Source organism: Mercenaria mercenaria, chromosome 3 (genome assembly GCF_021730395.1).
Source record: "Mercenaria mercenaria strain notata chromosome 3, MADL_Memer_1, whole genome shotgun sequence".
Classification (NCBI taxonomy): Eukaryota; Metazoa; Mollusca; class Bivalvia; order Venerida; family Veneridae; genus Mercenaria; species Mercenaria mercenaria.
Genome location: NC_069363.1, coordinates 43998204 through 44021278, shown reverse-complemented (window position 1 = coordinate 44021278; position 23075 = coordinate 43998204). Strand labels below are relative to the sequence as shown.

Sequence of the window (23075 nt, the reverse complement as noted above, 5' to 3'; positions counted from 1 at the left end):
TGTCCAGCTGCCAATGCCTTGCTGATGATTAGTCTAGAGTACGGCTTATAGCCACGCCTCTTCCTCAGTTGAAGAATATTACAGATAGAAGTTAACAGTTATAATGAGACTGCAGGTAAACAATGATACAAGGACCATAATCTCGCACAAATATTTAATTAATTATTCCCCTCTATCTCTATTACCAAATGGATTTGATTCAAGCTTATTTTTTTTTTTTATGTAATTTCAATAAATATCTTGTCATTACTGACTGGAATTCATTTGAGCTTAAAATAATTGTTCCACATCATCACCCACATCATATGGCACAAGGGCCTTAACTTATGCACCAATATTTCATGAACTGTCCATCCTTTTTTACTTAAATTTAAGGTTAAAGTTTTGATGCACTTTCAGGTTCAAGTTTTGACAGACGTTCCACCTGACGGACAAGGGCAACTCTAATGAAATGGACACAAAACTCGGAACAGGCAGACGGTCAAAATCACAATCCTATTGTCCCCAAAATGGGTTTTGAACCAGAAGGGGACTAATAAATATATGTGCTATATGTGCAGTGACAGCAAGTTATATCCCTTTAACCATATAGGAAATTTTAGGTCTTTTTTTTTCTTTCTTCATAAATCTTGTGACACAATTCCTCCAAGCAGGGAGTGTTTAAAATGCAGTAAACCTTGCATTTTAGTCGCTTACTGACATATTTTTTGTGGTCACAAAGACTTACTGTCTTAATGAAATAAGGTGTTCCTATATCTTATGAGTGAGTCATTTTTAGCCCGACTATTCGAAGTATAAGTAGAGCTATCCTACCAAACAGTGTTGGCGTCACACCTTGGTTAAGTTTTTCATACCAGTCCGTATTTTGATAAAACCTTTCGAGATAAAGCTTTAAAACTTTCAACACTTGTTTACTATCACCATGTCCAGTTTTAGGCAAGAGTACATCACTCCATCAAGGATTTTGGCTGAATTATGGCCCCATTTAATTTACAAATCTTGGTTAAGTTTTTCATACCAGTTCAATTTTGTGTAAACTGTTTGACATATGGCTTTGAAACTTTTATCACTTGTTTATTATAACAGTCTCTATCTGTAGGCAAGAGTACATAACTCTGTCAACTATTTTGGGTGAATTACGGTCCTTTTTGGACTTGGAAATTGGTACAATTTTCGTACAGTCCATGTTTTGATGTGGCTTTGAAACTTTGAACACTGTTTATCATGGTTTCCATCTGTAGGAAAGAGTACATAATTCTATGAACTATTTTGGCTTAATTATGGCCCTTTTTGGACTTGGAAATTGGTTCAGCTTTCGTACAAGTCCATGTTTTGTCAAAACTATTTGACATGTGGCTTGAAACTTTGAACACCTGCTTACCAATATGATTTCCATCTGTAGGCAAGAGTACATAACTCTGTCAACTATTTTGGCTGAATTATGGCCCTTTTTCGACTTGGAAATGTTAAATTTTTCATACCAGTCCATATTTTGCCCAACCTGTTTGTTATATGGCTTTCAAACTTTGACCACTTGCTTACCATCATCGTCTACTTATGTTGGCAAGACTACATAACTAGGACAAAGACTTTAGCTCAGTTATGGCCCTTTTTGACATAGAAATTAGTTAACTTTTGCATACCATTCCATATTTTGTCTAAAATGTTTGATATATGGCTTTGAATTTTTGAACACTTGCTTACTATCATGGTTTCACATTGCCATATAGAGCAAGACTTATCCAAATCCATAAAACAGGTACATTGTTGTCTGATCTATTTTTCTTTTTTAGTCCGAAAATCTCTGGTAATGTTTTGACCTCATACTTCATCAATTCTTTGAATAGTCGAGCGCACCGTCAACAGACAGCTCTTGTTGGATGAGAAGTTAATCTCTTTCGCTAATTACAATGCATCCAAGCTCCTGCCTATATTTCATTCTTGAATAAAATACAAGGGCAAATTTATTCCATGGAAATTTTTAGCAAATAAAATTTCATGAAGGTGTTATATTATGCCATCTTTAAGGTAAAGCTTTCGGCATTGCTTCAAAATTAAAGTTTGCATACCAGTCCCCCATCGTTATACCCTCTCACTGGTACAAACATAGCCAATCGCAACTTCTGTTCCACAAACATTTGTTCTGGTTACGACAACAAATATATAATAAACTACAATGTTCCTTCAAAAACATGTTATTTACAAAAATATCGTACTGCCTTACACATTTATAAAGACACTAAACAAGAATAAATTCAAGAAAAACATCTGCTACCTTGAAGTCCTTTGGTCACGGACGCAAGTGGTAGGACACATTTTTAACTTTCAAAAGTCAACCAGATTTAGACCCATCTGAAACTGTAAAAGTTTATGGCAACTTGAAACTCATATATTTTTCAAGGAACATATTATGGAAATAAGTTCTGATTAGTACACATAAAGAATATTTTATCTACATCTTTATTGTGACAAAGATAAAGACAGTTTCGACACAAAGTGCTTACACTGTTGCTGGAAGTTATTACATACCTTACTAGGCAATGCAAAAAATACCTTGAGAAAGCATTATATGGGAATAGCCGATTACCTGTATGCCTAACTCTAGATTTAACAAGTCTTTAATTAACTTTGTACTTTCTTGGTACTTTACAGTTGCTGAAACAACTCCGAGGACTATCCAAAGTTGAAATTTAATGCAGTATTGTGAAAAACATTTTAAAATAGCAACCACATTTAAATAATTGTGTTATGTAGAGTCCAGATCTGAGCTTTTCATTGAGAACAACTTCCTACTGTTCGTCCGCTACCCCTCCTTTAATTTACAAACATGACAGAAGCTACCCCTGGGGCAATCAGAATTGCCAAAATTCACTCTCATGTCGCATCCATAAATATTTAGTTAAAACGGATCATTCTTGCAAAAATCATTTACATGAACTTTACCAGAACTGATGAAAACCTATAAAACAGTAATTTTTATTAAAATAGCATTTCATTCCATTTTACTGCCGATAATTCTAATACATATTCATATACAAATGATATTTATAAACATGGCTACTCTTTCTGTGATTTAACACCGATTTCATGTAAAAACATCAACAATAACTGTTTACACAAACTTTGCTATATACAAGAATACAATATACAACAAACACAAATCAACTTCCTGTCTAAAAAGATTTAAACTGTTAAAAATATACACATTCACACATCCATTCTGACAGAATCCATGCATTTAAAAAAAAAAAAAAACACTAAAAACTTTCTGTTTTCTTGAACCTACAACAACACTTCACTGACTCCAAGAATACTGGAACTGATTAATATTTGTTTTTAATCTTTGCTTTATTCTCAAATGTTCAAAAACCTAGATCTCTTGCATTTTCTGTACTATACATCTTGTGTACTCTTAAACTAATATATTTCACCAGGGTTTGACAATAACAGGATCCCAGGGCCCAGAGAGTCCTTGATAACTAGGACAATTTTCTCTGACAGCTAGGTAGCAAGCCTGTTAGGATCCCTTATCTCAGCATAACTCTTTCATTGAAATGCTACTTCTTAACTAGCAAGTTGGAATCCAGTCTGACAATATTTTTTTTTCTACCTGCAAATTGACAGCCTGGGGAAACCTGTTTTCTGACCACAGCACCACCTATATTACACCCAAAATATGCTGGTGTTTGATAAAGAACAATAACTTCTGAAAGCAATAATCCATGGCTAAAAATATAAACGGAATTCTCACTGAAAAGACATATCGAAATCGTGTACTTCCAAAGGTTTCCGAACATTTACGGGCTATAGACAAGTAGGGCTGTAACGATACATTCGAATATTCGATTTAGTCAATTACAGTTTTGTCCAAATTGTATTCATCATTCGCCATGTCCCGAACCGAATATTTACGAATATAACACAAGAAATCTACCGAAAATGCTCCCATTTCATAGCGCATTGTGCATTAATTTTCGTTTTCTTCGTATATTACTCCACCCGCAACAGTAGAAAAATATTTTCACGACATTGATTTGATAAGTCATAGGGCCGATATTTGATGTTGGTTTAGCATTAATAAAATGCTTTTCATGATTTTCTGGGTTTGAAATGTGATTGAATTTATACAAGGCAGTCTGAAAGACAGCTAAATCCCCCGCCACTGCTATGGATAGTGAAGGGTAAAACCTTTGATTTTAGCTGTGACCTTGACCTTGAACTGACACGGCTGACTCATGAATTCTGCACAACGTCTTGATGAGGTGATCATTTGACCAAAGTTTCATGAAAATCCTTCAAGGGGTTTAGGAGATACAGAGCTGAAACCTTTGACCTTCAGTTGTGACCTTGACCTTGAGTTGACATGGCTGACTCATGAGTTCTTGATGAGGTAATCATTTGACCAAAGTTTGATGAAAATCCTTCAAGGGGTTAAGGAGATACAGAGTGGACACCAAATGGAAGGCTCAAACCTTCGACCCTTAGTTGTGACCTTGACCTTGAGCTGGCATGGTTGACTCATAATTTCTGCACATCATCTTGATGAGGTTATCATTTGACCCAGGTTTTATAAAATTCCTTCAAGGGGTTTAGGAGATACAGAGTGGACACGAAATGGAAGGTTCAAACCTTCGACCTTCAGTTGTGACCTTGACCTTGAGCTGACATGGCTGACTCATAAGTTCTGCACATCGCCTTGATGAGGTGATCGTTTGACCCAAGTTTGATGAAAATCCTTCAAGGGGTTTAGGAGATATAGAGCGGACACAAAATGGAAGGTTCAAGCCTTTGACCCTAAGTTGTGACCTTGACCTTGAGCCGGCATGACTGACTCATGGGTTCTGCACATCATCTTGATGAGGTGATCATTTGACCCAAGTTTTATAAAATTCCTTCAAGGGGTTTAGGAGATATAGAGCGGACACAAAATGGCAGGCTCAAACCTTTGACCTTGAGTTGTGACCTTGACCTTGAACCGACAAGGCTGACTCATGGGTTCTGCACATCGTCTTGATGAGGTGATCATTTGACCCAAGTTTCATGAAAATCCTTCAAGGTGTTTAGGAGATATGGACCGGACACGAATTTGTTACGGACGAAGGACGGACGCAGACCATTCCTATAATCCCTCCGCCACGGCGGGGGATTAATAATTAATATTTGATTTCAACATAGCGCAAATAAGTGGGATCTTTAATGCATAGATATTAGGTATGATTTCTTCTGACAAAGCACAAATATTATCAACGGCTTCCCAGGCTACTTCTTAACCAGATAAAAGCTTTGGTTTACATTTCCAGTTTGTTCAATCTAATCGATTCAACACATTGGTTTAGTACCCATGTCTAAAAGTTGCCTCTGACCTTCACTTGTAACTGGTTTTCACGACCTAGAATTGTGGAAATTTTTCAAAATTAGGAACCCCCATCACTGCACCCCCACGTCAAAAACTTGAGGAGTCCTTCTGGATACTTAGAAAACATGTTAGTGCCAAACCCTGTTCACATTTTTCTTCTTCAAGCAAGGTATACTAATAGTAGAGTTTCAATCCAAGTGCGAATTTATTCTTTTCTGACAAGAATTTTTGTTGCCAATATTAAGTCTGTCCCCTTAGGCTCCCACCTTAATAAATTTTGTAAACATTTCACAATCAAACACACAATACTGTTTAAACGGCCTTCAGTTCTTGCCTTCAGTGTAACCCTACACGTTTTTCTGCTTCTATTACCAGCGGACCAAAGTCATAAATGCCTGCTCAGACTCGCATTCAAGGTTATCTTTGGTAACATTTTACACTAACAGACAGGAAAACACTTTGTTCAGTTTTATGAGCAGTACAATATTTTGATGGTTTTACACTTGACCATTTTGTTTAACCAGGTAGAAAGTTTGTAAATGTTTTCCAATCAACCAAAACATACTGTGAAATCATTAAATTTCGTGGGCATGAAATTTCGTGGTTTTGGTCAAAACGGCAATTTCGTGGGGATATGAATTCGTGGATTTAAACTTTTGAACATAAAATGAAGGGGAATTTTAATTGTTCGTTGGGATTAAATTTCGTGGATTGACTCAACCACGAAAATTAGTCCCCCACGAATATTAATGATTTCACAGTACACATTGAAACGTTGAAGCCTTGATATCCCTTAAATAGAAATATATTTGTGGCAGCACTGAATACAACGACTTCAGCCTCTTAATCAATCTCTTTCCTTGTACACTATTTTCCAGTTTTCATACACTCGTCAGTGACTTTATGCATTATCTTGTCTTGTTTGTGATTCCCTTACGGCTATCACTTGGCTGCCCTGTCCGCTTCCATCTCTCGACTTTTTCCCCTCCTTGTAGGTAGGCATATATCCATTTAACCACCAAGTTAACATGTCTCCTTTACCCTGCAATATTCACATATTCATGTAATTGTAAATTACAGGAAGGTTAAAGTACGTCAAAAAGCAAATTCATTGAACTGGCATCACCTGCAAATGGGATAAATGTTTCACCTTTGAAAAAGCATTGTCTGCCTATAAAAAACACATTTATTTTCAAAATAGATGCAAGTTTGGTCCTATGCCTCATTCTTTACTCAAATTATTTAGATGAAACAGCTTACTTCTTTTCAAGAACAAGAAATATCAGTAAAACCAATGGATGCTCCCTGAAATGTGCATATTAAAAGAACACAAGTGGATACTGACTGGGCACATATAGTTACTGATGCTGATTGATAAAAGGGCAATATCTCATTGAAAACTCCAACGGATAATGAAGAAAATATGCACAACTTGCATCCCTTGAATTTTTGCTTAATCCCAACCAGTGGTTGCAGAGAAATACTCCTGACTATGATGGCGTTATAGTTTACTAATGTTGAATAATCAAAGGGCAATAAATCAGTGAAAAATCATCCAGCTAAAACACAAAGGTAATATGCGCATCTCCTCTTGATAGTAAAGCTTCCTACGAAGTATGGCTAAACTAGAAATTGCTTTTGTAAAAAAGCACATGTCTCCCTGTCTCCCCCAATGCAAAGAAGTCAATAGGGGTCAGGAGCGAAAGTCAAAGAGACACTGATGGTTGGCTGCAATAGGGATCATCTACTTGGCATGTCCAGTCATCCCGCTAAATATCAACACTACTGGCCTAGTGGTTCTCAAGTCACTGTTCAGGCTCCTGTGACCTTGACCTTTGATCAAGTGACCTCAAAATAAATGGGGGTCATCTACTCTGCATGTTCAATCATCCTATTAAGTTTCAACATTCTAGGTCAAGTTGTTCTCAAGTTAATTCTCCAGAAATGATTTTACATGACCAGGCCCCTGTGACGTTGACCTTTAATAGACTGACCCCAAAATCAATAGGGATCATCTACTCTGCATGTTAAATCATCCTATGAAGTTTCAACATTCTGGGTCAAGTGGTTCTCAAGTTATTGATCGGAAATTGTTTTCCATGTTCAGGTTCCTGTGACCTTGACCTTTAACAGAGTGACCCCAAAATCGATAGGGGTTATCTTCTCTGCATGTTCAATCATCCTATTAAGTTTCAACATTCTGGATCAAGAGGTTCTGAAGTTATTGATCGAAAATGGTTATCAATGTTCAGGCCCCTGTGACCTTGACCTTTAACGGAGTGACCCCAAAAACAATAGGGGTCATTTATTCTGCATGAACAATCATCCTATGAAGTTGCAACATTCTGGGTCGAGTGGTTCTCAAGTTACTGACTGGAAATGGTTTTCAATGTTCAGGCCCCTGTGACCTTGACTTTTAACGGAGTGACTCCAAAATCAATAGGGGTCATCTACTTTGCACATACAATCATCCTATGAAGTTTCAACACTCTGGGTCAAGTGGTACTCGAGTTACTGACTGGAAATGGTTTTGAATGTTCAGGTCCCTGTGACCTTGACCTTTGACGGAGTGACCCCAAAAACAATAGGGGTCATCTACTCTACATGACCAATCATCCTATGAAGTTTCAACATTCTGGGTCAAGTGGTTCTCTAGTTATTGATTGGAAATGGTTTTCAATGTTCAGGCCCCTGTGACTTTGACCTCTGATGGAGTGACCCCACAAACAATAGGGGTTATCTACTCTAAGTGACCAATCATCCTATGATGTTTCAACATTCTGGGTCAAGTGGTTCTCAAGTTATTGATCGGAAATGTTTTTCAATGTTCAGGCCCCTGTGACCTTGACCTTTGATGGAGTGATCCCAAAATCAATAGGGGTCATCTACTCTTTATGATCAATCATCCTATGAAGTTTCAACATTCTGGGTCAAGTGGTTCTCTAGTTATTGATCGGAAATGGTTTTCAATGTTCAGGCCCCTGTGACCTTGACCTTTGACGGAGTGATCCCAAAATCAATAGGGGTCATCTACTCTTCATGATCAATCACCCTATGAAGTTTCAACATTCTGGGTCAAGTGGTTCTCTAGTCATTGATCGGAAATGGTTTTCAATGTTCAGGCCCCTGTGACCTTGACCTTTGACGGAGTGACCTCAAAAACAATAGGGGTTGTCTACTCCAGCAGCCCTACAACCCTATGAAGTTTGAAGGTTCTAGGTCAAATGGTTCTCCAGTTATTGCTCGGAAATGAAATATGACGTACGGACGGAAGGATGGACAGGGCAAAAACAATATGTCTCCCCCCCTCTAGGGGGAGACATGATTCCAACTAGTGGTTGTCGAGAAATATTCAGGACAAGAATTGTACTATAATATACCACGGTGCAGTGATTTTTTTTGCGCCGATTTGACTCCGAAATTCGGTGTCTTCCCAATTGACAAAAATGGTCAAATTTCCCAAAAAATGCTTGAAAATTCCCCAAAACAAGATGATTTTTCCCAATTAGATTGATTTCTTGTGAAAGTTGAACTAAAACGATGCGTATAATCATAAAAATTCCGACTCTAATTATGGTTTATTCGCAGAATTTTGTTGCCAACTGGAAGCGCGTTGTTTACATAAAACGGGTCACGGCATAGTACGGCATTTAGAAAGTATGACTTTCATCACGGTCGCTAAACGCCTTTTCATGCGTCAAAATGAGTCGGTAAAAAAATTTGTTAGAAACTTACCTAAATTATCGAAAAATGTAGCATAATTCCAAATATTATAATAAGAAAATAAAACTAACACGCCATCAGTACTCCGGACATTCAAACATCTTTTAGTAAAGTTAAAGAGAAATTAAATTCAAATCAAACGTCAGAAAAGCAAAGTGATCTGTCCAAGAAATCCGAGTCCCCACAAAATGACCCTCAGAAATCAACAGAAGCTTATGGTGACCACCCTCAGAAATCAACAGAAGCTCATGGTGACCCTAAGCTTTCTGAGCCATCAGAAAATAACCTGTCTGTTCAACCTCAGTGCATATTAATGAATGAAATAAATTTACCTTAAAATAAAACTTTTCAAAATGATTTCTTTATTAAGGTTTGTTAATATTTCCCAATTTTGAAGTTTATCGCGCTAAAAATTCCCAATTGAAAAGGCATGGGCTGTTGCCAAAAAAAGTAAAAAAAATCACTGCTGTGGAATAATTAAAGTGCAATAACTCGGTATGAAATCATCTGACAGGAACACGAAGAAAATATGCCCATCTCCTCTTGATGATGAACTTTCCTATGAAGTATGCCTAAATTCCAATAAGTGGTTATAGAGCAATACTCTGGACAAGAATTGTACTATAGTATATTATTGTTGAATAATCAAAGGGCAATTACTGGGTGAAAAATCATCCAATGGGAACATGAAGATTATATACGCACCTCCTCTTAAGAGCAAAGCTTCCTAGGAAGTTTCACTAAATTCCAACTAGTGGTTGCTGAGAAATACTCCGGACAAGAATTGTACTAAAGTATACTACTGTTGAATAATCAAAGGGCAATAAATCAGTGAAAAATCATCCAACCCAAACAAGAAAATATGCGCATTTTCTTTTGATAGTGAAGCTTCCTATAAAGATTCACTAAATTCCAACCTGTGGTTGCAGAGAAATACTCCGGACAAGAAATGTACTATAGTATACTATTGTTGAATAATCAAAGGGCAATAACAATGAAAAATCATCCGACCGGAACATAAAGAAAACAAGAGGACCATGATAGTCCTGAATCGCTCACCTCTTCCCATATGACCCAGTTTTGAGTATGACGTCATTTTTTCTATTATCTGACATAGTGACCTAGTTTTTGAGCTCATGTGACCCAGTTTTGAACCTAACCTAGATATTATCAAGATAAAAATTCTGACCAATTTTCATGAAGATCCATTGAAAAATATGGTCTCTAGAGAGGTCAAAAGATTTTAATAATTTTAGACCTACTGACCTAGTTTTTGACCGCAGTTGACCCAGTTTCAAATTTGACTTAGATATCATCAAGATGAACATTCAGACCAACTTTCATACAGATCCCATGAAAAGTATGGCCTCTAGAGAGGTCACAAGGTTTTTTTATTATTTGACCTACTGACCTAGTTTTTTATGGCATGTGACCCAGTTTCAAACTTGACCTAGATATCATCAAGATGAACATTCTGACCAATTTTTATGGAGATCCATTCACAAGTATGGTCTCTAGAGAGGTCACAAGGTTTTTCTATTTTTAGACCTAATGACCTAGTTTTGACCGCACATGACCCTGTTTCGAACTGGACCTAGATATCATCAAGATGAAGACTCAGACCAATTTTCATACAGATCCCATGAAAAATATGGCCTTTAGAGAGGTCACAAGGTTTTTCTATTATTTGACCTACTGACCTAGTTTTTGATGGCACATGACCCACTTTCAAACTTGACCTAGATATCATCAAGATGAACATTCAGACCAATTTTCATACAGATCCCATGAAAAATATGGCCTCTAGAGAGGTCACAAGGTTTTTCTATTATTTGACCTACTGACCTAGTTTTTGACCGCACATGACACACTTTCGAACTTGGCCTAGATATCATCAAGGTGAACATTCTGACCAATTTTCATGAAGATCTCATGAAATATATGGCCTCTAGAGAGGTCACAAGGTTTTTCTATTTTAGACCTACTGACCTAGTTTTTGACCGCACATGACCAGTTTCAAATTTGACCTAGATATCATCAAGATGAACATTCAGACCAACTTTCATACATATCCATGAAAAATATGGCCTCTAGAGAGGTCACAAGGTTTTTCTATTATTTGGCCTACTGACCTAGTTTTTGATGGCACGTGACCCAGTTTCGAACTTGACCTAGATATTATCAAGGTGAACGTTCTCACTAATTTTCATGAAGATCTTATGAAATATATGGCCTCTAGAGAGGTCACAAGATTTTTCTATTTTTAAACCTACTGACCTAGTTTTTGACCGCACGTGACCCAGTTTCGAACTTGACCTAGATATCATCAAGGTGAACATTCTGACCAAGTTTCATGAAGATCTTGTGAAATATATGGCCTCTAGAGAGGTCACAAGGTTTTTCTATTTTTAGACCTACTGACCTAGTTTTTGAAGGCACGTGACCCAGTTTCGAACTTGACCTAGATATCATCAAGGTGAACATTCTGACCAAGTTTCATGAAGATCTTGTGAAATATCTGGCCTCTAGAGAGGTCACAAGGTTTTTCTATTTTTAGACCTACTGACCTAGTTTTTGAAGGCACGTGACCCAGTTTCGAACTTGACCTAGATATCATCAAGATGAACATTCTGACCATTTTTCATAAAGATCCCATGAAAAATGTGACCTCTAGAGTGGTCACAAGCAAAAGTTTACGGACGGACGGACGCACGGACGGACGACGGACACCGCACGATCACTAAAGCTCACCATGTCACTTTGTGACAGGTGAGCTAAAAATGCACATCTCCTTTGGATAGTGAAGCTTCCTATGAAGTTTTACTGAATTCCAACTAGTGGTTGCTGAGAAATTGTAACTTCGGTGTCACAAATTGACATACGGGCCTTATTTTATCTGTAGTGTAAATGCAGGTATTGCATCATCTTTTTGTAAATTTTTGAGTTATTGAGGTAAATGTCAGATTTCACGCATGAAATACCTCTCATGTTTTTCTGTATTTCATAACTTAAATTTCCATGTAAATTTCATTAAATTCTGTTTAGTAATAAGAAAGTTGATATTTTATAAACTTCAGTAATTTATGTTTTTATCCCCAAAACCACTATAATGGGCCTCAAATTGTCAATTTAAATTCGCGCCAAAGTAGTTAGATTTCCCGGCTATATCGTGAATCCCGTGAAAATGACAATAGTCATAGCTCACGGCTTAGCCGTGAATCCCATGAAATTTAGTATTTGGCGGGACATTATCCTTTAAATAGACTGGACTAGATATGCCTTGCGCACACCACCTTACGACTTTATAGACGAATCTATGTCTGAATTATTTTCTTGCTAGAAATTTATGCTCGATCGAGGTAAGAAATTTATTTGTTAGATTTTTGTATGATTTTTGCATTACGATTTTTATTTGGTAAATTTTTGTTCATTCTACAGAATTCTGTAACATTTACTTTTCGGCATATGATTTTAGCTAGTTTCGGTATGTCAGGATAATTTATTAAATTTTTCAGACTTTTGTAAATTATTTGGAAAGAGGAATCTAAAATATTTCATTTATATAAGATGTAAAATTTGTACTGAAATTTGTAACATGATATTTATAAAGTACTTTGTTTCAAAAACTTATGTCAAACATTTTGTTAATTATGGAACGCCATTACTGCATTGTATTGTTATGTATAAATCTATATGGCAAGTCTAATACCATGTATGTAATATATTATTGTAATTTGTAATTGTGTGCCAGTCTATAGCACATCTAATTAATGTCCGTTGTAGTGTATGGCATTAGATATTATATGGATGCCAACTATCATATAACGTTTGATTTACATTGAATTTTGTTAATTTGTAGTTGTAAATAATGGCTGCAGTTTATCATGTCCGTATCTATAATGTTTCATCATATACTTTTCGTATCTTTTTCATACTTTAACTTTAGTCTTTTAAGTAAGTAATCTTTGTAATAATGGAAGTAATAAGTGACGTATTTTAATCACGTGACGTATGAACTTAGTAGCACATATGTTTTGTATAAGTAGCACGTATTATTTATGGGAGCCTACGGAGGTATGGTGTACCCAAAGGAGCAGCTTTATGCCCTGACTTATTTGTTTTGCTATGGTGCTTACCATATGTTATATATTTTAGCTTCTTCCGCCAGACGATTTTACCTGGTGATGTCATAACCCGGAAGTACAATGCCCGAGGTTCACTTGTCTTCACTCGCCTGGATGTGATATTCCCAGCGCAGAGCTTACGTCCCATGGTTGTGCCGTAAACCGCAAAGACGATGATTTTTGTTATCCTCTGAAGTCAGCTCAGGGATGCAATCACCTACCACCATAGGGAGCCAACACGGAATCAACGTATTCACGGTTTAAAGGGACTGAATTTAGAAATCTGTTTTGTTTGTGCTACTTAAAGTTCACAATTACATTAAGACCTGTGTCACGTCAGATTAGAATGGACTATAAGAACTTTTGTATCTAGAGATACTGAACTTTCTTTTTTTTCTTTCTTATAATCAGTTTTTTTTTTCTTTTCATATCTATCCATTGTTAATAATCATCTTTTGTAAATAAATTTGTAAATATTGTAAAGGGTGTTGATTTGTTCTGATGGTTACTGTCGCCGGTACGGCCTTTCCTGTCACAATGGTGTCAGAAGTGGGATTGGTCGACCAGTCACAGTAGCTATTCGAACATTATTAACACCCATTTAACTGCAGCATTAATTTGTAAAGATTCCTCTTGCTTTGTTCTATTGGTACACATATAATAGTTTTATTCATTTTTCAGAGTGACGTCTTACCTCAGACAAGACAAGACAGTTCCGTAGCTTCAGCTAACCAGCTTTTGTGGTCACAGACTGATAGACAGTTGCTTACGACACTTGGATTCTGGGGTGAGTTCGTTCCTTTTATTTTTTTATTTTTTTACCTAGTTTTTGATGGCACATGACCCACTTTCAAACTTGACCTAGATATCATCAAGATGAACATTCAGACCAATTTTCATACAGATCCCATGAAAAATATGGCCTCTAGAGAGGTCACAAGGTTTTTCTATTATTTGACCTACTGACCTAGTTTTTGACCGCACATGACACACTTTCGAACTTGGCCTAGATATCATCAAGGTGAACATTCTGACCAATTTTCATGAAGATCTCATGAAATATATGGCCTCTAGAGAGGTCACAAGGTTTTTCTATGTTTAGACCTACTGACCTAGTTTTTGACCGCACATGACTCAGTTTCAAACTTGACCTAGATATCATCAAGATGAACATTCAGACCAACTTTCATACATATCCCATGAAAAATATGGCCTCTAGAGAGGTCACAAGGTTTTTCTATTTTTAGACCTACTGACCTGGTTTTTGACCGCACATGACCCAGTTTCAAACTTGACCTAGATATCATCAAGATGAACATTCAGACCAACTTTCATACATATCCCATGAAAAATATGGCCTCTAGAGAGGTCACAAGGTTTTTCTATTATTTGGCCTACTGACCTAGTTTTTGATGGCACGTGACCCAGTTTCGAACTTGACCTAGATATTATCAAGGTGAACGTTCTCACTAATTTTCATGAAGATCTTATGAAATATATGGCCTCTAGAGAGGTCACAAGATTTTTCTATTTTTAAACCTACTGACCTAGTTTTTGACCGCACGTGACCCAGTTTCGATCTTGACCTAGATATCATCAAGGTGAACATTCTGACCAAGTTTCATGAAGATCTTGTGAAATATATGGCCTCTAGAGAGGTCACAAGGTTTTTCTATTTTTAGACCTACTGACCTAGTTTTTGAAGGCACGTGACCCAGTTTCGAACTTGACCTAGATATCATCAAGGTGAACATTCTGACCAAGTTTCATGAAGATCTTGTGAAATATATGGCCTCTAGAGAGGTCACAAGGTTTTTCTATTTTTAGACCTACTGACCTAGTTTTTGAAGGCACGTGACCCAGTTTCGAACTTGACCTAGATATCATCAAGGTGAACATTCTGACCAAGTTTCATGAAGATCTTGTGAAATATACGGCCTCTAGAGAGGTCACAAGGTTTTTCTATTTTTAGACCTACTGACCTAGTTTTTGAAGGCACGTGACCCAGTTTCGAACTTGACCTAGATATCATCAAGATGAACATTCTGACCATTTTTCATAAAGATCCCATGAAAAATGTGACCTCTAGAGTGGTCACAAGCAAAAGTTTACGGACGGACGCACGCACGGACGGACGACGGACACCGCACGATCACTAAAGCTCACCATGTCACTTTGTGACAGGTGAGCTAAAAATGCACATCTCCTTTGGATAGTGAAGCTTCCTATGAAGTTTTACTGAATTCCAACTAGTGGTTGCTGAGAAATTGTAACTTCGGACAAGAACTGTACTGTAGTATACTATTGTTGAATAATCAAAGGGCAATTACTGGGTGAAAAATCATCCAATGGGAACATGAAGACTATATGCACACCTCCCCTTAAGGGTGAAGCTTCCTATGAAGTTTCACTAAATTCCAACCAGTGGTTGCTGAGAAATACTCCGGACAAGAATTGTTCTATAGTTTACCACTGTTGAATAATCAAAGGATAATAACTCTGTGAAAAATCATCCGACCAGAACATGGAGATAATAGAGAGTTTGAGATTTCAAACTTCGCCTTCCCCTTCAACGTCTCTCATATATATTTTGGGTAAAACGTCACCGATATGCGTGTATTTTATTTATATCACACGTTGCTACTAAAGTTTTCCATGTAATATCACGTAAGCCTAAGACTTCTCTTTATTACTATGCGAAATATAAAGCTTAGTTTCAGGATGTCTGCTTATTAAGCTATTTGATTATCCATATATATAATTAGACTAAATTTGATGCGAAACACTATCAACAGGTATAAGAATAATGAAGTTTTGTATGGCTAATGATTTTAACTAAATACATTGAATTGAACCTGGAAGTATGAAGTTATTAACTGATTTTGAGAAACTTTGAGATTTTGTTCAAACTTTAACTTCTACGGCATATTTGTGTCCCCAGGCGGTATCGATTATACCAGATGGGCCTTTTTGTCGTATAAAGTGAAGTTTTGAACGTCCGAAGATGTGAAATCACGAAAGTCGAAACTTCAGTCTTTTTACATCTACTCTGTCCACATACTCGGCATCGAAGACTGAAATCTGGATGGAGGCACATGGCATGACAGTCATTTTACTTGATAAATAAATAATTACGCGCAATTAACATTTGGTGGAACATTTTATTTTCTCATCCAAATTAAATCAATCTGTTTCTGTCGGATACTTAATACGACAATTGCGTTTTAATCATAAACATAAAATGGTACTAGTAAGACGGAAATTCTTCTGAAGTATCAAACAATTTCAAATATATGATATCATGATGAGAGACGTTTCCTGTTAGCCGTATGGGATAACTCCATTTTTAAAATGCACGGAACCAGAGCCTGGCAGAGGGACATTGTGGGTTAATTCCCCCTTTGTTTCTTACATTTTACAAAGAAAGTAGGTCTTGAAACTCGGTGTGTCCCTACCCCCCCCCCCCCCCTCAGAAATGGGTGACCCCCTCTTTAATGTTGGTGTCCCTCTAACCAAAATTCCTGGATCCGCAGATGCTTTTCTTATAAAATAGTATATTAAAATCATATTGTGCTGTCTGAGAGTTTGGCATTACATGTATACAGAGTCATACAGAGTGTCATTATCACTTTGATTATTAGGTTATTAACTTTGTATGTGGATATATGTACGAGTTCTGCAGCGGTAATATTGCGCGACTTTAGGAGCGCAATATTGTCTGCGAAAGAACGAGTGCCTATATCCACATACAAAGTTGATAACCTTTTTATTACATATCCATTATCAAATGATTAATTTATATCTAAATTATCGTTGTGTCACGAAAGACAGGAAAATACGAAAAAAAATTCTCCGAAAACGCAATTAACAAATCAAACTGACGCGCATTAATATTTTCCGCGAAAATGACGTCAACTTGTTATCGCAACGTGCGCGTGGTCGCCATGCACGTCACGCGATTCTTTCCATTACAACGTTAAGAAACCATTCCACGTCCTATATTAGTCCAACTCATGACGTTATTATAACTTTCATTTCATTTCAGTCTGATAAATTACTATATGCCAGTATCTAATAGGTCAGATTAATCAAAGTGTAAAAGTAAACAAAATGTTGCATAAATTACAAATTAAACAAACACACAATAGCAACAAAAAATCTAAAGAAACGAGATCCGCAATGGACGCACCGTCAGGGGAGGTAACTAGAGTCACGGATTGGGACTAGTCCGATATGAAAGCGTTCAACGTCATGATATGGAAAAATATTGCACGATCGCGGTCCATTGAAACCGAATGGAAAATAATTTTAGGTATGTAATAATCATTTTTATTTCCTCTCATGTATGATTTACAATCGTGCATTGTATACTGACTATACTGACATAAGTTTATATAAAACCTAAATGTTTGGAGCAACACTAACGACTTTTTACATTGTTCACATTGTTTTATCGTCTGATTTTTTTTTCTTTTTTTTTTTTTTTGGTAATCGCTCTAATATCCATGCGATGATTATATTAATTGAAATGTTTTTTATTTAATTTTCAATTCCTGCCCTTTCGGACAATTGGTATCAAAATGCACGAAAAAACGATCATAATTACAGATAAATTGAATGGGCGGATTAAAAGAAGTAAGGTTCATTCTAATGTTTGAAATCTCAAGCAATTTTAATCGAACTTCAACTTTATACGTTAACTTCGCAAGAGACGTTGAAGGGGAAGGCGAAGTTTGAAATCTCAAACTCTCTAATATGCGCATCTCCTCTTGATGGTGAAGCTTCCTATGAGGTTTCGCTAAATTCTAACAGGTGGTTGCTGGGAAATACTCCAAACAAGAAATGCGTGACGGACTGATGAAGCAGTGACTATTATGCTACCAAACTTCCCCTTCGGTGAGCATAAAAAGTATATCTTTTCTCAAAGAAATTATAGAGTAAAACAGATTTTATATTTTAAGTACATGTGTAACAATTACCTTGATCCAAGCAAATCAAAATACTACTAAATCTTTGTCTCTGTGGAAAATAGCTTAGTAACAAGTTTAGTGTAAAGTGTTATATTTTTCCTCTTTAACTGAAGTTACTGACCATAGTATTTTGTTCTACTTTAGTAACACTGTCCTGAACCTCGACCAAAGCAACCCAAAATGAAACTGAATTTTGTCCTTTGTGAATGTTACATATTATAAAAAGTTTGATTCAATTCTCATTCGTAAGTTAAACAAATCACATTTAAATAACAGAAGCATTCTCTAGTTAAAGATTAGAAAACAAATGGTCTAAAAAAAAAAACACATATCTGTCAACATTAAATAATTTATGGCCCCCTATCCTTTGAAGGGGAGGGGGCATAAAAAATCATATATCACAATAAGAGAATCAAGTCTCTGTGTTCCATACCTTAACAGCAATTGTTCCTCTCTTTTCCATATCAAACACATTTTCATATCTCACCAACTGTTCATAGCAAGGGTTACTGATATGGATTTTATATGCTGCGAAATAAAGAAAATGTTAAATGCAGTAAAATGCTGATCTCTATAGGTCGCAATGAGTTGTTCAAGATGTTCATAACTGAGAGTAATGTGTAATTAAAGATCTTCTCAATTACATTTAATGATAAGTTAATTCATTACTTTGTATCTTGCTGTACATATCAATTTCTTTTAACTACATTTCACTTACAGGTGCTCTTTATAGAAAATATATACTAATTATGTGGGTCTAAGTGTTCAACTAAGTGTTGAACACACTGTTAAGCAGGTGGTGTGAGATGAGAAAACTGGGCACCACAAAAGTAACAAAGTATTGTCTTTCAAACTGTTGCTACTTGTATTAAGAACATATGTACAATGCAAACATGTCTAAATTCAACTCAGTGTTAGAAGAATAAGACTTGTTATTTTTTTTTCATTTCTGAAAAATTTAAAGGTTTTTTTCTAATAGTGCTCAAAAAATTACATCTAAAATTGAATATGAAAATATTAAAAGTCCAAACTTTTATATCTTACTGAATTTCATTTCTGACAAATTTGACAAGAGAGCTATTCAATATTACATATTTCTGCTTTACTCTGCTTGAAACCACTGATTTTTTATGTGTGGAAAAAACATTCCCATATGTACTTGTTATATCTTTACATGCATGGAAAAAATAAACTATATACAAAACAACCTAAACATCTTGATAAATCCAAAATTAATTCCAACTGTCCACTTCCTTTCAATTTTCAGTTCAAAAGTGTCTATAAATAAAGCAAATCCATGTTAAGTAACTCTCAAAAGCGAAGTTATATGGTTAGTTTTCAAATTAATGAGGCTTTTTCTTCTCTCTCACCTTACTTTTATTCAGTTCAGTTTTAGAAAATGTTTTGGGCAATTTATATCCAAATCAATGTAGTCAATAAATGTGTGCAATTTCAGCTTAATGGCTCAAGCAGTTTCAAAGTTATATTAAAATTATATAGCTAAATTTTTCCCCTGTGCACACCAAAAACTGACATTTTACATGAAGGCTAGTAACTGCTTTCAACTGTGTTTTATTTTTTTCAAACCAAGCTTAACTGTTACAGCTATGATTTTTTATGTAACAAACTCTGCACATTTAAAGCAAAATACTTTTTGGCATAAAATGCATCTATAAATTCTTACCAATATTTCACATCTTGTGATGGAACCCCCTTCACAAAAAATAGTGAAAAAAAAAACACACTTAATTTAAATGTTTAACACTACAATTTCATAACCACATCACTTCTCTAAAGTCCTAATGTTTTTCTTAGACCGAAAACCTTTCAGCTTTGAAGACACAATAAGATTTTTTTGTTTAATAAATCAACTTTCTCAGAATCTTGATGGATGTCTATACACCCAAAAATGTCCCCTATGCACCTTTTCACTAGTTAAGTGTTGTGTTTCTTTTATTCTTTAAATAAAATGGTTTTTTACTTTATTTTCCTTGAATGGGAGTTACCATGGATATAAAAGCAGCTTTCAACTTCACATATAAACGACTGTTAAGCATTCACAAAGTCAAAAGTGATGTCCCCTGTGCACCCATTTTTGACATTCATCAATTACCATATGTGGTGGCAGTTCTATATTCTAAACAATGTGTACACAAAATATAGGCATTACTTGATAATTTAGCATTATATTAGTTTCAAACCATGCACATACACCTTTTCATTTACATGTGTATGTAGAAAAAATTACTATTCTGTATTTCCTTGTCATAAAACACTGTACTGGAAATACACTGAACTTTCGAATTGAAGGCTGAAGTATCTTCTGATTGGGCCCCTATGTCACGCTTTTGCTTCATTATTTTGAAAACCACCCATATTATAGACTTCCCAAATTATTGGTTATTCTATTTTTTCAAATTGCCCGAGTCTGAAACCATTCAGTAAGATGAGAAACAGGAGCCTAAATGTATTTAGTGTATATTATTTTATTCAACCTACCCTCACTATTAGACTCCATTCTGCTTGCTGTGTTAACAGTGTCTCCAAACAGACAGTACCTCGGCATCTTAATGCCAACCACACCTGCACATGCTGGACCTGAAGAATGGTACAATCAAATTTTCTTTTTCTCAGGAGTAAAAAAATCAGATTACCTAATTTTGGTACAGTCCAAGTTGGTAGTCTGACGTCTCAGCAGTTTTTTGACTACTTTAGGTATGGACAGAAAGTCATGTACATAAATCACCGATTTGCAAAAAAGGAAAATAAGTAAATAAAAACACTTTAGGGATGTTTTGCCTGTCATAAGTTAACAATGCTTTAAGCATGCTAAGGATCACATATTTGATCGTTACTGCCCTTTTCTGCCTACTTTGGAAAAAAGTACCTGATAAGATTGGGAATTTTCAGGTCCTAGCTACAACTGGCCAAACTGGGAATAAATTATGGACAGAAAGAAAACAAACAACAACAAGAGCACCGCAATGCGGAGCAATATACGTTCTAAGGTATGACCTTTGGCCCCAAAGTGTGACCTTGATGCAAGCCATCTGAAACATGCGCTCTGCACATCGTCTCGATGTGGTGAACATTTGTGCAAAGTTTCTTTAAAATCCTTCAAGCAATTCAATAGTTACAGAACGGACATGAAACAAAGTCATATGACCTTTGACCCCTAAGTGTGACCCTGACCTTGAAGTGAGCCATCCAAAACATGCGCTCTGCACGTCGTCTTGCATGGTTCATACAGACCTTTCCAAAAAAAATTCAAGTAGTTTTCAAGGAGTTTTCCTCCATTTTCAAGGACTAAAATGGGTGCAATGTCACTGTTGCTGAGACATGAAATAACCAATTTAAATCCAATTTAGGACAAAATTAAACAATGTAAGGTGGCAGGGGAGCGGTTTCATAGTTTTGGCCCCTGTCGATTTTCTGTATAAACAGGACAGGGTAGATATAAAGGCATATCTATCTTACTGGTTATTTATCATTATTAATTCTTTAATATATCTGGGGAATGTGGAACGGTTAATGATTCTACATGGCGGGTGTTTTAAAATTCCTAGCTCCGTACTTCCGGTTGAGGCTAAAACATAAATATCAGAACAAAAAGTCGGCCAGATGCGCGGCTGTCATCCATCCACTGTTTTTCCAAGTGAAAATTAGGGAAATAAAGCGGTGGTTGGCAGACACATTCCACACCACCTGGGTATGCATCTATGTTCGTACTATACATATATGCTACTAAATTGGATTTAAAAATAGAAATGGATGAATGGCAGAGTTCAAAGTGAGGCCCGGTTAGGCTATTTTTGGTCTATAAAATTTGGGTGCTTTGGCCGATTTTCACTACATCTGGCGTGGAAAGCGACAGGTGCATAGGACCGGAGAGGCATCTTTATGTAGTCTATAGTATCTGCAATGGTCCACAGTAGTTTCAAAGAAAAATAAGCAAAAATGAGATTTCTATGGATATTTCAACACTGGTACCCACACGTCAATGTGGAATTCGCAAATTTGCACTCCCCTGCCACCTAACACAAGATTTACCTTCAACGCATCGCGGATAAATTATACAGTGTGAAAATTACTTGAAAGAGCATAAAACCCGTAAAGTACAGTACCGTACCATACCATGGTTCATACAGACCTTCCCCAAAAAAATTCAAGTAGTTTTCAAGGAGTTTTCAAGTAGTTTTCCTCCATTTTCAAAGAATAAAATAGGCGCAATGTCACTGTTGCTGAGACATGGAATAACCAATTTAAATCCAATTTTGGACAAAATTAAACAATGTAACAGAAGATTTACCTTCAACGCATCGCGGATAAATTACACAGTGTGAAAATTACTTGAAAGAGCATAAAATCCGTAAAGTACAGTACCGTACCGTACTATCGCAGACTCCGTGGCACGCCCTAATGGCGGTAACGGTTGATTTTTTTTCGTCTTTTTTTAGTTTATTTTGGTCTGTTTATAATGTTTGTCCGTTTTCACTTCGCACCCAACGAATTTAAGGACTATTTGCCATCTTTTGTACGTTTTTTCCTAAATTCAAGTAGTTTTCAAGTAGTTTCTGACTGTTACAAAATTCAAGTAGTTTTCAAGGAGTAGGCATCAAATTCAAGGACTTTTCATGGCCTGTGCGAACCATGCGTACTATCGCCGACTCTGTGGCAGGCCCTTTTGGCGGTAACGGTTGTTTTTTATTTTGACGTTTTTTAGTTTATTTTGGTCCGTTTATAATGTTTGTCCGTTTTCAATTCGCACCCGACAAATTTAAGGACTATTTGCCATCTTTTGTAAGTTTTTTCCTAAATTCAAGTAGTTTTCAAGTAGTTTCTGACTGTTACAAAATTCAAGTAGTTTTCAAGGAGTATGCATCAAATTCAAGGACTTTTCAT

General features: G+C 36.2%; 1 protein-coding gene across 1 annotated transcript in view; it reads right to left on the bottom strand.

Annotated features, from left to right (window-relative positions):
• Positions 1-2179: 2179 nt before the first annotated feature.
• Positions 2180-23075, bottom strand: part of LOC123524906 (atrial natriuretic peptide receptor 1-like) — a 161561-nt gene continuing 140665 nt past the window's right edge. The window contains exons 19-21 of the mRNA XM_045303518.2: positions 20673-20771; positions 18607-18701; positions 2180-6398 (exon numbers count right to left, since the gene is read on the bottom strand). Coding sequence (XP_045159453.1) covers positions 6258-6398; positions 18607-18701; positions 20673-20771 — 335 coding nt within the window. The 3' untranslated portion in view covers positions 2180-6257. The remainder of the gene's footprint in view (positions 6399-18606; positions 18702-20672; positions 20772-23075) is intronic.